Genomic DNA, 17,103 nt, shown 5'->3' on the forward strand with positions numbered 1-17,103 from the left:
CAAATTATTAGTTTGATAAATGAATGAAAAAATGAAAGTTTTAAATGCGGCTGTTGATTTTTGACTGAAATGCCCACGCGAATGCACATGACTTCGTCAGGAGCCTGCATTGACTGAAAACTTGATTCACAATCCAACTTCTCGCTTTATCCAGACGGCATAAAGGGACAGCTTTGGTCAGTTTACGTTGTAAAACCCCCAAAGGGAAACAAAGGAAGGTTGCGGCTAAAGTCATTTGAAAAGTGTTGCATGGGGAGCATTTCAAAGACCAAAATCTGAACTCGTGTTTGGATAAAGGCGGAGTTGTGCGCAGCCTGCTGCTTTTTCGGTGGCGTTGAAAGTCAACCACACAGGCTGCAGGACTGCACAGAAGTGAAAGCGGAGACTTGAAAACAGCACCTCTGTCGCTCCTCCTCCAGGGCCGCCTCCGCCTCCTCCTCCCCTCGAACTGCGGGATGGAAGTTTCCCGCTGCAGAGACGGGACAAAGCCGATTCCTCAACAAATCCCGAGGCTGCTCGAGGATGCATTTGGCAGGAGAAAGGACACCACCACCTCAATCACCACCGGCAACTCACTTTGTGCGTCTGTAAGTTGAGCCAAAATGCAGATGTTGCTGTTGGTGTGGGCGTTGGTGCTGCTTGGCCCGAAAGCATCCCGGGGAGCAGAGTGTCCGACGAGGTGCGACGTGAGCGCCTGCCCGAGCCCCAGCTGCCCCGACGGCTACGTGCCTGACCGCTGCAACTGCTGCTTGGTGTGCGCAGCTGGCGAGGGCGAACCGTGCGGCGGCCGGGATGGCCCGGCTTGCGGAGACGGCCTGGAGTGCCGACGTCCGGACGCCGGACTCCGGCTGCCGCTGTCGCCGCGGGGTTTGTGCCGCTGCAAGCTGAGCCGGGAGGTGTGCGGCAGCGACGGGAAGACGTACGCCAACGCGTGCCAGCTGAGGGCTGCCGGCAGGAGGGCGAGGCAGCGGGGGCTCCAGCCCATCAGCCAGGCCCTGCCAGGAACCTGTCACAGCAGCGGAGGTAGGAAGAGCGGCAAAACACAAAACACATCTCCATTTATTGTTGACCGAAAATATCATTGCACAAAACACACACACAATGCTTCAGTGGCGGCCGGAAAATGAGAAGAAAGTGAAAAAAATTTTGGAAATAATCATCTCAATGTATTCACCCACTGAACTTGGCCTGGTCAGCTCAGCACTTTTTTAAGATTGTTACAAAAGTTAACTGGACTGTCTGCCATGAGGCAGGACTTGATTGTTTAAAGGAATTTTTCATCTCTGCGCTTGCAGTTGAGTCTCCCACTAGCTGGGAATGGCTGTTATTCCAGAGACGCGGTGTTTTTGCGGAGGGGCTGCAACAGCTGCCTCACACATTTGTTTTGGCACATTCCACAATGACGCGCAAGCCATTCTTCTGCTCACTGACGCATTCAAAGGAGCAAGAAAGCAAAGAAAACTTCAGGGACGACTGAGAACCTTCCCCAAAAGTCACCGAAGACGGCTGATGTCATCCTCGTTTGGAACGGGCGGGCCCCCCGAGCCAACTTGAATCCTGGCCTGTGCATGTATCGCGTTGCTTCAGATCTCTTTAGCTGCATGCTACGCTGCATTCATGTTTTACTTTAGTTGAAGAAGGTGGGGAAAAAAAGGAGTTTGGGAGATTTTGAAATTAAAGACCCTGTTAAGTGAATTCAGAGATGTTTCTAAATTAATTCCACGCGCTTGGAGATAACAACTCAAGATGTGCAAAGACCGACAGCGATGTCTTACTCAATTGCGTTATCCTGTTTTTCACCAATTTCGGCTTTGCTCATTTTTTGGCCGTGGCTGAAACGGCGCGCGGTGATGCAGCGAGCGGCCCTCCCTCCACTGTTTTATGAACTTGAGCACCTTCCTTCACATCAGCGGTTTTCTGGCGCAATAGCGAGTTACTTGGTTATTTTAACTAAGCCTTCACCTTCAAAACGCGTCTTCGGTGCATCGTTATTTACAAATTCAAGAGGTGATGCCGCCCTTTTGCCGGGTTAGAGGAGCCTTGGAAGCCTGCTAGTTTTAGGAGCTGGTGACTAGCGCCTTGAACATTCAGTAAATTCCACAGCTCAAGAGTTTCAATATATCAGTGGCGGGCGCTCAGACCTTCTCTGCTGGCCTAACACGATCAAGAAATCATATTATATCCCGGTGTTTTATTTTTTTAGGTCAGAGTTTTTAATCCAATCAGAATTAAGCTGGTTTGTGTGGCCAGGCAGATTTTATACCAGTAGCACACCCTATTTGTCCGAGGCCTTCAGATACAATCGTGCGGGCGTCTGTTCCGTGTGAGTGAAGGGGCGGTTATAGTTGATAAACAGTTGCGATAGCCAATCAGATCACGAGTTGATGACCATAAGGCCTTCTTACTGGCATCACGTCGAAAGTGATGAACGTGTCTTGTGATTGGATACTCACTTGTGAGGGAGCAGTGCTATGCGGAATCAACACACCAGAAAGCGTTGGCGAGCGTTCGAAAATCTAAAATATATTCTTGCCTTTTTTTTTTTTTTTTTAAACCACATTGGCCGAAGGAGGGAAAAGTGTCAATTTAATTGCAGATACACTTGCAAGGCTATTTTCAAGACGGACCTTTCAAGAGAATCATTCAGCATTCTTGTCTGCGGTATATCAAATTTATAAAGTACATCTATTTTCACTTTACAAGGACTTCAACAATGTTGCTCGTGATTTGCTTCCCAACCCTAAAAATCTACACCGGCAAGATTTAGCAAGAAAAAGTCCGATATTTTTAGTTCACCACGCCCTTTACATATGCAACGCACCAGTGACACTGTGTGTGTGCTTGTGTATGTGTGTACGCCAGACAAAATAGAGGGTTAGTGATTAAAGGCAAACATAAGGCCAGTCGGCCACAATTTTGGGCTGGAAGGATTTCCTGTTTCCTTCCTTGCTATCTGTGTGTGTGCGTGTGTGCGTGCACGCGCGCTTTCCAACGACTGATCTGAGGCCAAGTGGCAATTGTGTTGATGGTCACAGCATTTGGGTAAAAGTGTGATGGATTCCTCAACGCTGAACGCAACCCATTTTTACACATGTACTTCCCCCGCCCAGGTACTCTCGTTACTGTCGGCACAGCAAACGCTGCCAGTCCTCGATACAAGTTCAACTTCATCGCCGACGTGGTGGAGAAAATCGCCCCGGCGGTGGTCCACATAGAACTGTTCCTCAGGTATAGACTAATGGCTGCGCGTGGGGGTGTGTGTGCATGTGTGTTGACGTGTGCGCGTTCTCACCCGAGGCATCCCCTCTTCGGTCGCAACATCCCCCTGTCGAGCGGCTCGGGCTTTGTCATGTCACAGCACGGGTTGATTGTGACCAACGCTCACGTGGTCTCGAGCAACTCGCCTCTGTCGGCTCGCCAGCACCTGAAGGTACACACACATACACGAAAAAAAAATTAAACAAAAAAGGCCACCGAGAAGCACATCAATCCACTGACAGCACTGTCATCTCTCGAAGGTCCAGATGCATAACGGCGATGTTTATGAAGCCAGCATCAGAGACATCGACAAGAAATCAGACATTGCGACCATCAAAATTAACCCTCAGGTTAGTTTTGAATTTGGAGTCAGGCCGGCGTGGTTGAAGCCAAGGGCCAGTTTGAGTTTCGCCGTTTCCCATCCCAGAGCGAGCTCCCCGTCCTGCTTCTGGGTCACAGCGCCGACTTGAGGCCCGGAGAGTTTGTGGTGGCCATCGGTAGCCCCTTCGCCCTCCAGAACACGGTTACCACCGGCATCGTCAGCACGGCGCAGCGGGACGGCAAGGAACTGGGCCTCAGGGACTCGGACATGGACTACGTTCAGACGGACGCCATCATCAACGTGAGAGTCCAAAGGCGTTGGGAGTGGCGAGAAAACGCCTCACCTTTCTTGTTTTTCTTCTCCTTCACAGTTTGGCAATTCTGGAGGGCCTTTGGTCAATTTGGTAAGACATTTCTTTGGTGTCATCACATCCAAACAAAGCAAGCTGAGCGTCTCTGCTTTTTAGGATGGCGAGGTGATCGGCATCAATACCCTGAAGGTCGCAGCGGGAATCTCCTTTGCCATCCCTTCGGATAGGATTATTCGCTTTCTCAACGACTCGCTGGACAAGCACGGCAAAGGTGAGACGTCAAACGCTCCTCCGCAACCCCGTCCGTCTCCTTCAGATGTCAGGCCGGTCAAGAAACGTTACATCGGCATCAGGATGCTCACCATCACGCCGGCGTAAGTGCCGCCGCCCGACACTCTTCTACTGTGACCATCGGGAATCGCTCGCGTCTTCTCAACGCAGCTCGTTCGGCAGGCTCGTTGAGGAACTACGACAACAGAGGCCGGACTTCCCCGACGTGCCTGGCGGTGGCATCTACGTCCATGAGGTGGTGCCGCACTCTCCGGCGCAGAAGTAAGACGGCCATTCGTCAGCATACGAAAGCTCCAAAGTGTGTGCGCGTGTGTGTGTTCATCTTCATGAAAATGAACAGATTGAGCTGGACAGGGTTCAGCAAAGTACCGTCCGGAATCTGGAACCCCTCGAGTATTCGACTCCTCTTCTTTGTGCTACCAGAGGCGGCATCAGAGACGGCGACATCATCGTCAAGCTGAACGGTCGGCCTGTGGTGAGCACGGCTCAGCTGCAGAAGGCGCTGCGGGAGGAGACGGCCCTCCTCCTGGAGGTCAGGCGGGACAATGACGACCTGCTCTTCAACATTGAACCGGACGTCATCATGCAATACACCACGGTGAGCCGCAATATGCCTGAACACAAACATCTTACCAAGTTAAAAAGCTACAGTCGTTGATAAGAGTGACCCTCTTTCTTGTGTGCGGTGTCCCATAACCAACCACAACAGATAAATCCCCCATACAAAGATCTCTCTGACACACTTCACACTGCAACTTAAAAAAAACATCACTTTGAGAAACAAAAACAAGAATCTTTGCTTGCATAGTCCCCAAATTAGTTTGTCAATCCTGATTGACGTGACTCGTTGAGAGAATAAAACAACATATATTCAAACTCAATGTACATTCAAAAACAATTCATTCCGTCAAATCAGATGCTTAGCATAATGCTAACATACCACGCAAAGCACCATAGATGTGCCCCTAGAAGCAGGCTTCAACGTTTGGGTTTTTCCTCAACCTTCGCTAAATCGGGGCTCAACCGCTACATAACGGAGCTGAGAAAATAATTTATGTAGTATAATACCACTAAAAATGCTGGAGGTGCTTAACTGGAGCTACACAGCTTTCTGACATCCGCTCGTGCCGAAATAGCGCCAGTCTTCAACAGGCTGCGTGCAGTAGTCATGTGACACATAAGTTACTGTAACACTCGAGGCGTGCGACTCTCAAACGGGAATTTCATGTCATCTAAAATAAAAATGAAAAAATAAAACAAAGGCTTCTAAACGTGCCCTGTGCAACTGGAACGTCAATGATGAAGCCGGCTTAAGGCAAAGTAATTGCTTGTTTTAAAACAATAGAGATCTGCAAAAACTTGAAGGTGTTTATATAGTCCTATTTTTTCTGCCCCAAGCAAGTTGTTTCCTAATATCTTTATTTATTCTTTATTTATTTATTTTATTTGTTTCTATTTCTCCGTTAATCTATCTGTATTTTTACTTAATAGTTATATTATTCTTTTCCACTATATTCATGATCGTTTTCTTGTCCAATTGTTCGATTTACTATAATGACTTTTACATTTGTCTAATTGTTGTATTTTCTGCAGTTTGCAATAAAGAAAAAAAAATAATAATAAAAAAAAACAGCTGAACAGCTCCTCCTACTGTTGTGGAGTGTCATCAGCATCTCCAAAGATTCCAAGAATGAGCAGCATCATCCACATGAGAAAAATCCCAAATGAAAAAAGTTGCAAAACTTAAACGTTATAATCGTTTGGGATTTTTCAATATAGTTAGCTCTGACATTGCCTTGAGTTTACTGGGTTTTTTTTGTCTTGCCCCAAAAGCCTTCATTTTAATTTTTATTAGTGGATTTTTTTAGATAATTCTCTTGTACTCCATTTTAAAAAAATCACATTCAGTATTGTGCAGTAAAAGCAGAAGCAATGTCAACAAATGCCACCAAATCAAATAGAGGTACGACATAACAGTCCGCACTTACAAGTAAATAAACGCAGTGCCTAATTTTGCTTCTAAAATTATTTCCCAACCTAACGTTTTAATCAAGATAGAATCCTCTCACTATCCACCCCTTGTTTGACAAGTTGCCGACTCCTAAAGGGGATTTGTGGCTCGCTGTCTCGTTGAGAAGCATTCCCCACCACGTGCCGCAAGCCACGTAATTTTATCTATCAGTCATTCATTAACGACATCACTGGTGAGGACTCACCGCCACAAAACACTTGGTAAACCACACTGCCATCATTTTGAGTCGCCGCTACCGACAGATAACCGTGTTGCTTTCTCAATGACCTCATGAACAGGAGCAGCTCGGAGGGGATCAGGGAGCCTCTTCCTAGTCCGGGCTGCGTTGAGGAGAAAAGCCAGCTCACATCTTCAGCACCAGCTGTGAAAAGCAAGATTTGTGGAGATACGGACAAGTGCTTATTTACGGCTCGTTCAAGATTTCCATCACACTTGTTTTGAAGCGAAAGCTCAAGTGTCAATAAATCCATTGGTCGTCAGCTCTTAGTTTATTTTGCTTTGACTCGCCTCACGTGACTAATTTTTTTCTACCCTCGTGTCCATCACAGAACTAACATTCCTTGGGATGTCGCTCATGAAATTCACACCATCTGCATTTCTGCTACGGGGCTTAATCTCAAGGGTTCGGGGAAGTGCCATCCTTTCCTTGCAAGATGACCGCAGCTGGAATTGATACAATTTCGTGATACGGATCGGATATGTTTAACGTACCACATACAAAGCGTTTCCTTTCCAGACGGCATGAACTTACTTTGACCCGCCAGGCCGGATAAGTGACCGCAAAAAAAAAAAAAAGGCTTCTGACTCACGAGGAGTGTCAACACACTTTTCTTCAGGCTATTCCCTCCAAATAAGCAACAAGAAGACAATACGCCAAAACAGCATTGATCAAATTATTTTATTGATAAGCCACTGATTCGTAAACTATAATCAGAGACAGATAAAGAGATAGATTAGATGGGGGGAGAGAGAGAGAGAGAGCGAAAGATAGTGGTAAAGATTAGGATAGAAATATAGAGATAGACATATAGAGATAGATATAGAGAGAGCAAGCGACGGAGAGAGAAATATATAGAGAGAGATCGAGATAGTTACAGAGATCGTAAGAGAGAGAAGCCAATACACACACACACACCCCATACATACGTACGTACATACATTCACATGTATTAATTCCTGATGTCAATGAACAAAAATATACATTCCTCGACTCATTTTACCAAACAAATCAGGTGCAGAAAAGCTGCTGTGTTTTGTTTTCAGATGTGCGGGGACGACTGTACAATAGTGAGGACAGCCATAGTGGAGCATCGACTAAGGAATAAATTATGGCTTTGATACTAATTGTGCTGCGTAGCAATCAGTTCTTACGCTGAACATCCAAATGATTAGAATTAGCAACGTGGCAAGCCCCCCCAAAATGGCCGTGTGTCAAAATGTTGAGTTCGGAATGGACACTTAGGACAAGAATACAATGGAGCTCAATATGTCATTATGGGAGAACGGCTTGTGGAAAAAAAAATGGAGCCAGAGGCAAACAGTATAAGTTCATTATTTCTCAAAGGCCGAGTTTCAATTAAAAATCTTCAGCAACAAAGCTCGTATGGGCCGAAATATCGAGCGGTTCCCAGATTTTGAAACATCAAAGTGATGTTTCAAATGGCCAGAAAAAGTACACTCAAATAACCTAAACAGGATACTTTTCGATGAGGAGAACATTGTGGCCAGCAAAATAGGTGAAGTATATGTTACAGTTCATGTTTTGGGGGAAAATTCTCCAAAGGACGACGCCCACTTGTCACATTGTTAATAGCATTTAGTCCCATTCCTAAACCGTGTTTTTGCGGAGACTGCAGCAGAGTGGAAGCCAAGGCACAAAAACGGAGCGAATGAGTGTAGCGAGTATGCACGCCAGCCGTCTAGAGTTTGGGCCGCAGTGATCCCACGGCGGGCTTGTCGGCGCAGAACTCTTTCCACCAGGACGGCCGCTCCAGCACCTGGTGGCCTTGCATCACCGTGGACCAAAGGTTCTTGTATAGCTGCGGCCGCAAGGACAAATTTGCATCACTTAATATGCGCGCGTGCGTTTGCAGGTAGCAACTGTGTAAAAATAACGAGACTCAAGTAGTCGCGACGTGAGCAAATTTTTTTTTTGCAATGACTTTTTACTTTTGAGATCTGTATTTTCAACTTGTAACTTAAATTTAGGTGTTTGCTTTGAACGTTTTAATAGTGTTTTTCAAGACCTTCAAATTTTTTAAGGTGCAGTAAATGCTCTAAAAACAAGATGGGGGTGTGTTTAATTAGGTTATTTCCAGATGTAAATTTCATGTAAGCCCCGCCCACGATGGAGGGGGCAATTCTGTATTGTCTATTATGAACAGCAAATTTTTGTTCGGACTTGCTGAAGAAAACACACACACGCACGTATCGAGCAACTTGCCTGTCCGTCAGCGTTGCCGATGGGGGAGTTGAGGATAAAGTCCGGGGGGGCCATCACATCCACCAGCGCCACCGCATCGTCCTTCAGCTGCAAACAACTGGACTTTACTCGACTTTCACAGCAGCCTGCCTTTAATGCTTTGATTGAAATGATGTATCATCATCATGATGATGATGATGAGGGGGGGGGCGTGCAGGACCTGTGCGCAGAGCGTAAGAATGGCCGACTGGATCAAGTGGGCCGGCTCCCTTCCGCTCAGAAAAGCACCTGCACACAAAAGCTTGACTGTGCTCATGTTGCTTGTTGATGGGTAAGGAAAATTATTAAAAGCCGTCTGAGCGTTTCTCTCAACAAAAAAAAAAATATATATAAATAAATAGCCTGTAGAGGATTCTCGCCAGCCATTTCACAAATCCTCATTGCATCATCACCAGATTCCAGGTCGTTGTGAAACGTATTGACCTGGCAGATCTTAAAGCGCTCTCGTTTTGTCTTTTCCGGCAGTGATCAAATGCCGCTAAGAAATGCTTCAAGTTGCATGCTGCATCTTACTGGAAAGCATTTCCATCCAAATCTTTCTGTATGATTTCTCATCTTGGAAATCGATTCATTTGTAGTGTCGGGAAGTAACCAAGCACTTCCTTTACCACACATGAGCCCAATTTCCAGGTAGCTGTACTTGCCATGAGGATTTCTTTTCAGACGCTATTTGATTTTTGCTCCCTACATTGAGAAAATGGGGTACTTTTTAGTGCTGACTTCCCGACTTTGCAGAAATAGGCTTGTTACGCATTTTCAAGCTGACTACACGACAGGCAAGAAGTCAACCGCGGTTGTCGGTTGAGAACTTGGGGGCAGAAAAAACCTGGAGGAATGCATCAAGCACAATCAGTTGAAGAAGCAAGAGAGTCTTCTTATTTGTGACAATTCTCTCCACTGTCTTTTGAGGGTTCGCCTGGAAATGGAGCTATGTCGCGTGGGTGCGCGCACGCACCTTGGTACAGAGTGCCCATGTGGCCGCTGAGACTCCACAGTCCATAAAGCGCACAAAGCTTCTGGAGGACCGCTCGCAGCTGGCTCGGCGTGTCGTCGTGTCGAATCCACTCGTGGAACCTCTGGAGGCAGCAGTGTTCGATGTAGGCCATGGCCAGGTCGCGGCAGTAGTACACCTGGACGCACGGACATTCCTTAACACAGTGACAACGGCCACTTGCTGACTCAGCAAGATTATAAAATGCAGCAGAGAGCCGCTTGTGTAGGAAATGATTCATTCATTCATTCAAATGAAAAAAAAAATTAAATAGAGAGACTGAGGAAAGCGTCATTTAAAAGATAGCGGGAAATTGTGTAGTTTTTAGTTTTTGAGACTGCAGTCAAGGAAAATGCAGAAGAGGGCTGGGTTTAAAAAAATATATATCGTTTTTAATCGATTTTCCTTTTCATAGCCCAATATCGATTCATCAAACCATATACACATCACGTGAGATCTATTCTAAGTTGAGTATCAAAACAAAATGGCGGAAAGCAGTGACGTCAGCGCCAACAAGCAAACCCGAATGTCCCGCATTTTGTGACTATGAAGAAATTCAAATGCTTTGACAAAAGTAGTAGGAGCCAAAAAGGAATCGCAATGATTGGAATGAAACATTGCGGAGCAGTAAGAAGAAGAATTTCTCCTGCCTGGCTATTGTTCCGAGCTTGAAAGTCATCTTGGCCCGAAGACCGCAGCTTCTGCAGCCGCTGGTGACTCTCCTCCAGGAGGAAGCACACCAGCCACTTGTACGCCGCCAACGCCACTGACGGGGACGATATCAAGCAATAAATCCACATGGCCGTTCTTTGGATCACCTTGCTGAAGTAGAAAAGTACCTGCGGAGTCCATGCAGTCGTCGAGCGTGCGCGCCACGAAAGCGCCGTTTCGGATTTTGTGGAAATCGTCCAGGAAGTCCACGCTGTGAAGAGGGGACTGGATGCGCACGCCGTCTGAAAGTGCACTCAGCATCAACAGCGGCACAAACTCAAGACAACCTTATTCACAGTGAAAACAAAACCTCTAAATTTAAAGATGGCAATCAAAGAAATCTTGCTTTGGCAAAAATGCTCACTTTTCAGGAAAGCAAAAATAAAAGTTGGTGCGTCATTATCAAAGAAAGCACACGCACACAACAGTAAACACCACAGTTCCAATTATTATACAAATTTCATTCTCAGCTTTTTACGACTAGTCTATGCCACAGGTGTCAAACTCAAGGCCGGGGGGCCAATTCCGGCCCGCCACATCCTTTCAAGTGGCCCGTAAAAGCAAGACAAGATTTGTCAACTTCCATGTTCTTCGCTAAAAATCGGTGCCAAATTTTCTAAATGTTTGTGTTTCATTTTTACGGTCACTTGAACAAACTATAATCCTTGGCTTTTTATTTGTTATGTACTGTATACGTAATCCTAAATTGGTTATATCGTCAGAACGGATCCCACCTGTGGGCTGCCGTAACTACAATGTCGCCCACCACAAAAAGGAGTTTGACACCCCCCGGCCAAGCAAATAGAACCGCTTGCCACTCAAACAAGCCAAAATTAGCAAGAATTTCCCTCTTCAGTACTTTTGGTGGCATTTTTATTCGTGGGATGTCGTGACAAAACAAGATGACGACAATTTGTGGATCAGCGGGACCAAAATGTGTCATAGAGTCATTTTGAGCAGGTTACGGATGGCTCGTGAAAGATGCGAGGGAGCCCTCAGCTTGCGACTGATACAGGATGTCGTCACGCCGCAAGAAGGCGCGCTGACACTCGGTCTTCACAGTTTTTCATTTGTTTCTTTTGCATCCTGATTATTGACAAGACAGGCAAACCTGGAAGTGCTATTAAAAAGAAGAAGAGGTTGAAGACTGACCGCGTCGCTTGGCGTCCATCCACGCCATCAGGTAATTGCTCGTTTGCTGCAGTAACACGTTGTTGTCCCCCTCGTAAGTGCAGTTGGGATCGTTGTCGTCGCGTAGATTGCCAAGCCGGTTCACTGTTCGCAAAGCAGGAGGAGGCGCACGTGATGCAAGTGACACGTGTGCCGCCAAGAGGTCAGAAATTACTCACTGGCCAGGTAACCGTGACCGCCGCATGCCTCGCGGCACTCCTGGATCCCGCGCTGAGCCGTCCACGAGGCCAAGGGCTTGCCGGAGCAAGCCAGCGCGTGGAGCTCCCTCCCCAGCTCGGCCTGCCAAACACATATGTGTTCTCAGTCAACTAAAAGCACATCTGCCATGTTCACGCCAATTTGAGGAAATTTGATAAAGAAAAAAAAAAATCGCTCAGAAAGTAGTAACATGTTGTGTGAGAAGACATTTTTGGGGGGTGAAATTATGAAAATGTTGCAGCACCCGTGGATCGTTTGTCATTTTTTTTCTTCTAAATTTTTGGATGTATTTCATTTTCGTGGAGCCAAGCCCGTTTTGGGTGGATTTTCTTGTGTTTAAAAGATTTTTTTTTCCCCCCAATGCATTTCAATCAGCATCAATTATACGCAGGTATTTTTGGCTATTCGTGAACCAGCAGGCATTCTTTCCATATTTGAAATGGCACTTTTGTCAAACACCTAACACCTTATGTGGCCACTTAGTAGCGGTTACGTTGTCCATCAATGACCTCGATACTTCCCTAATAATCTTTCTGAAGCATCAGGTAGTCAGGAATGAGTCAATGATTCATCATTCATTAGTCCGACTCTCCAATCAGTAACAGGAGAATTATTTCACATGCCTTTGAAATGGTTGTTCCACATTAGGAAGAAAAAAAAAAATCCACAGCGATAGCAGCCAATTCTCATGCCGCTACTAAGATCTCGCAAAATAATAAAACACTTGGAAAAGTGGCAAATATATCAAATATCTTTAAACATTTTCGTGTGAATCAGCCAATTGTGAAGATGTATGAAAAATAGTTTGCACCATGTCCTGAAAGCTTTAAATCGCTTGAGAAAAGTGGAAAGAGGAGTTTGGATCCTCAGTATCCTCAATGTTCTAACTCGGCTGGCACTTGCGTGAAGCGCGCTATTTTTTGGCGGCCAATGAAAGCACCTGTTTTTCCGAGTGGTCACGCATCATTTGCCCCATGCTAAACTCCACGAAGTTGCTGAAGAGAGATTTGGAGAAGCGCTCCAGAGCGTACGCCGCCGCCAGGTATGGAATCAGACGCCATTGCTGCAAAGACACAAAACGGAAAACGTCAAGCCCACGGCAGCGCTGGGAATTACATCGATTTATTTCTCGATCTGCGCTCGCAACGCTGAAAACTCACAAATCATCTTTGCCCATTGAAAAGTAAGGAGATGCTATAATTCCATTACAGCACCGCCAACAGTCAATCCCAAATTTTAGTTTTTTTTAATAAGGAGAAACAACACGGTATTTAATTAAAAAAAAAAAGCATGATTAAATACATTATCACAAATTAAAAGTTCTCCGGGTGTTCCCATCCTGGCCACCAGGAGGCAGTAGAGTAAAATGTAGTCATGCGGACATGAGCCAAAAATAAACTTTCTTCTACAACTTCTCTGAGTGACTCCAATCGTCTGTGTTCCGTTTAGTTTGTGAGGAAACTTCAATTGGGAGTGGCAGCAAACAGTTTGATGCTTCTCTTTTTCAAAAACTTTTGATTATTTGCCATAAACTGTTTCTATTGTGAAGTAAGTTTGAGCTCTATGTCAGCATACATCGCTCATATCTCAAGGCTGCACTCAGAAGTCGAAGGAGAAAAAAATAAAATAAAATGAAACTGGTAACTGAAGGCACCGCCGTATAGCGATTAAGCCAAAGAGTGTGAAAGCAGCTTTGGCCTCTCACCTGCAGCTGGTACTCTATCACTGGAAGCTCCTGGCCGTCCTTGGGCCCGAACTGCCTCCTAGTGGCGGAGAAGCGGACCGCCACGGTCAGGGCCAGCTTGAGGTTGACCAGGGCCATCCTGGCAATGGACACTCGGCCTCCGGAGAGGGCGCCCAGGGATGCCCCGAAACGCTTGTCGGGGTCCTTCACAAGCACAAACATTTTGACCTCGGGGGCGGCGGCCCAAGTGGATCGAGAGGTGAACGGCGTTTACCTGGAAAGGCGTCACGTAAGTACCGGCGGGGGTTACGTCTCCGGTCTTGTTCAGGAGATTCTCCCGCGGGATCCTCACGTTGTGGAAAAGAGCAAACCTGCACGCAATCACTCACGATAAGTCAGTCATCGTCATTTGCAAACAACCAAAATGAAGCGGGACAGAAAGGAGAAAACATTTACTCTAAGAGGGTGACATTTTGGAAGACAACTGGTTAAAGAAGATTTCTAAACAATTACAAATTTGTAAAAAAAAAAAAAGAATTAATTACGTTTGATTTTTAAGCTGACGAAAAGTCAAATTGGTATGTTAATTCTAAAATTCCAGCAAGTTTTTTTGTAGCATGTAATTTTTTTTCTCCACAATTTACCAGATAAGCAAAATTCCACTGATATGTTGTAGTAAAACTTGCCAGTTGATTACTTATCTCCAGCTGCGTGGCAACTAATCACAATTGAGACAGTGAGAGGTGCGTGCAGTTCCCAATAGTTAGTACTATCGATGTCTGCAAAAAAAAAACAAAAAAAAAACGCGAGCGAGCATTGTAAGACTTAAGAGGATTAGTGCTCGCTTTCCTGAGGACCCTTGGGCTTGAGAACTTGAAAATCTGAGATGAGTTTTGGATTCCGCACCGAAAAATTTGTCAAAAATTAAAAAACACTAAAGACTCAAAATAAATTAATTTAATAGCCGACAATTTATGGATGAATTATTGCACGTCTATGATGAACAAAAGGAAAGTGCACGGTCCTGGACCCCCGATGCGTGTGAACGTACCCGTTATCCAGTCCGTTCTGGCCCAGCTTCTTGCCCATATCGCCGACCATCACGCCAGGCAGAGCCAGGAGTGTCTTGGGATCTCTCACCTGCGTTTAACGTTCACTTACATTTGCATTCAAGCAACACAGAGATACAAAGCTCAAGAGGAGCCAGCGTACCGGTACCACGAAGGAGTGCAGGCCGTGACAGGCGCCGTCCGCCGTGTAGAGCTGCGCCAACACCAGCGCGTGGGTGGCCGTCTTCCCTAGGTTGCCCACCCAAAACTTGGCTGCCTCGAAATCCGGAGAGTTGATGATAAACTCCTGCAAAGGATCACGGAGGCGAGCGATATACCTTTGGGTCATGTCTGGGCGCTAAGTGACTTACGGCAGTGAGCGTTTTCGCACCTGTGTGGACGGCTCGTAAGTGGCGGTAGTCCTCATGGCTCTGGTGTTGCTGCCGTGACTCAGCTCGGTCAGTGCGAAGCATCCGTACGCCTCCAAGAAAACGGAGAGAACGAGCGCGTTACGGCCAGATGGCGTGTGTTTGACATGACATGAAGATGACAGCGGACGGCGCTTACCGTCATGTCGTCCGCGGCGTCCACAAACTTGCGGTGTCGGGATGAGCCGCTACTGGCGACCGTCCTTGCGAACATCTGAACCACAACCCAAGACATTTAACAAGTGGTGACAAAGTGCAGTTGTTTGAAGTGTCGGAATCGCCGGGAAATTGATGCTAACGTCTGTTAGCCTGTCTATGGCGTTTCACATTATATGTTATCATCAAGCTAGCAGACTTGGTTGGTTGAACTCGGTGTGATAATATAAATCTTAAAATTAAATTTTTAAATATTATGCGTCAGTTTTTACAGTAGCTAAACATCAACTGGGGGTGTCAAACAGCTCTCGAACTGCATGCACGAGTGTGAGAGTGAGAACAAATTTGAAGGAGTACCATACCAAAAAAAAAAAAGGTTTCAAGCATGTGGGAGGTGGAAAACATTTTTTAAAAAATTATCTACAGCGCCATCCATAATTATTGGCACCCCTGGTTAAGATTAGATAATGGTAGACAAGGTACACCAGACACGGAATAAAGCTCCTCCCATAGCAGGGTCAGTCCCCAGACCTCAACCCCATTTACAACCTGTTGATGTGGCGGGCGAAAGAGGAGAGGAATGGTCAAAGACCCCTCTTTCCTCAAAGCCAGTCTGGAAAAGGTGTTTTATCAAGAAGTGTACTCACGCCTTTGCTGAGGAAGTACTTGGCTGCCAAGGACCAGTCGAACATTCCCAAGCAGTTGTTGAGGACCACCGTCTTCCACGGGTCGGCCATGGCCTCCTCATTGGTCAGGAAGTCATAGCGGAACAGCTGCTTCACCCTGTACGTTTCCCTACGTCAGCGACTTGTGCAAAATAAATGTATAGTCCACCTGTTACCTGAGGAAGTTGAGTTCCCGCAGTCTCTCCAAAGGGAGGTCTTCACCCGGCGTCCTGGAGAAAAGCGGGTCATTCTCCAACGCCGTGAAGACTCGTTGCTGCGGCACAACAGAACAAAAAACGTGACCTCAGAAGGAGACCACATGTACCTCGACGTACCTTAAACGCCATCGCCTCTTCTCCGTCCAGAAACACAACCATGTCCTTCCATGGGAAAGAAGCTTTTCGTCTGTAGATGTCCAGCGGCCCGCTAGGGAGGTCAGCCACTTGCTGCTTCATCGTCTTCTAACTTCACAAATAATTATTCACAAAACATTTACATTTGCAAATTCATCATTATTCAATAGTTCCACATTTTCCACATGAAATAAAAAAAAAACATTCAACAAAACTTGCTCATCTTCAAAGCCATTTTAGCCCGTAATACTGCCAAATATTCTCAAAATTATAATTAATCTCTTGCGAAAGTGTCAGTTTTCCAAATGTTTTAAATATATAGAGATATTTCAGCGCCAGAGCCTCAGCAATCACACGCAAGCTCCACAGAAATGTCCTTCTCTTGTTACTTATTTTTTTTTAATCTTAAATGATTGACCTCGTTGAACGCAGGTTGCTCGCCATTTGGCCTTCAGGTTTTCAATGCAGAGCATAGTTCAAGGTCTGTTGCTTGGCAAACTGCTTTCATGTCAAAACGATGACAAAATGAGGATTATACACAATTATTCCTATCAAAGCAGCAAAGCCCAGCGACAGCCTTCACGCCAAACACGCTACAAAAGCAAACACTTATATTCACGCACAATAAGTTTATGGAACGATTTAGAATGTAAGGAGGTGGCAAGACAAGATAAACTTTTGATTTCTTCTCCCCCCTACAACACTTTGTATAGTGTGCCTTTGTTTACTTTTCGGTGCGTTTTCGTTTTGCCTGTTCGATACAAGATTAAATCTAAATAAATCAGAGAGGCGCAAAATAGCAAATAAGGTTCAAAATGCCTTCTCACGTGTCTTTGGTTCATCCTACCTGAGGACAGTCGACTTGATGTGAACGTTGACTGTGAGCAAGCAAGCTCGGTGGACATTGGCCCCATGGCACGCCCACTAGACGCTGAACCCGGAAGTAAACCGGCAGCGAGTAAGACGTCACACGCATACGCGG

At 46.0% G+C, this 17,103-nt stretch overlaps 2 protein-coding genes across 4 annotated transcripts; one reads left to right on the forward strand and one right to left on the reverse strand.

Moving 5' to 3' along the window:
- Positions 1-390: 390 nt before the first annotated feature.
- On the forward strand, positions 391-6,699 carry htra3b (HtrA serine peptidase 3b). Its single transcript, XM_088295166.1, has 10 exons — positions 391-1,023; positions 3,111-3,228; positions 3,298-3,430; positions 3,519-3,608; positions 3,686-3,880; positions 3,951-3,983; positions 4,047-4,264; positions 4,344-4,442; positions 4,605-4,779; positions 6,492-6,699. Exons 1-10 carry the CDS (start codon positions 603-605, stop codon positions 6,525-6,527), a joined length of 1,518 nt encoding a protein of 505 aa, XP_088151292.1. The 5' UTR covers positions 391-602; the 3' UTR covers positions 6,528-6,699.
- Positions 6,700-7,749: 1,050 nt separating this feature from the next.
- On the reverse strand, positions 7,750-17,095 carry acox3 (acyl-CoA oxidase 3, pristanoyl). Of its 3 annotated transcripts, none has more exons than XM_088294929.1 (19): positions 16,969-17,095; positions 16,104-16,233; positions 15,945-16,042; positions 15,751-15,886; positions 15,087-15,161; positions 14,911-15,000; positions 14,683-14,826; positions 14,522-14,610; positions 13,745-13,841; positions 13,492-13,674; positions 12,727-12,849; positions 11,747-11,867; positions 11,550-11,672; positions 10,526-10,639; positions 10,337-10,452; positions 9,651-9,825; positions 8,856-8,923; positions 8,657-8,743; positions 7,750-8,252 (listed from the first exon to the last, which is right to left on the reverse strand). In XM_088294929.1, exons 2-19 carry the CDS (start codon positions 16,221-16,223, stop codon positions 8,133-8,135), a joined length of 2,079 nt encoding a protein of 692 aa, XP_088151055.1. In that variant the 5' UTR covers positions 16,224-16,233; positions 16,969-17,095; the 3' UTR covers positions 7,750-8,132. The 3 variants fall into 3 exon arrangements, with proteins under 3 accessions (XP_088151055.1, XP_088151056.1, XP_088151057.1); XM_088294930.1 differs by having other exon boundaries at positions 16,104-16,229; positions 16,969-17,046; XM_088294931.1 differs by having other exon boundaries at positions 16,949-17,040.
- Between the last annotated feature and the right edge of the window lie 8 nt (positions 17,096-17,103).

The sequence above is a fragment of the Idiotropiscis lumnitzeri genome, chromosome 4 (genome assembly GCF_059441095.1).
Source record: "Idiotropiscis lumnitzeri isolate Australia: NSW breed Sydney's pygmy pipehorse chromosome 4, RoL_Ilum_1.0, whole genome shotgun sequence".
In the NCBI taxonomy this organism is placed as follows: Eukaryota; Metazoa; Chordata; class Actinopteri; order Syngnathiformes; family Syngnathidae; genus Idiotropiscis; species Idiotropiscis lumnitzeri.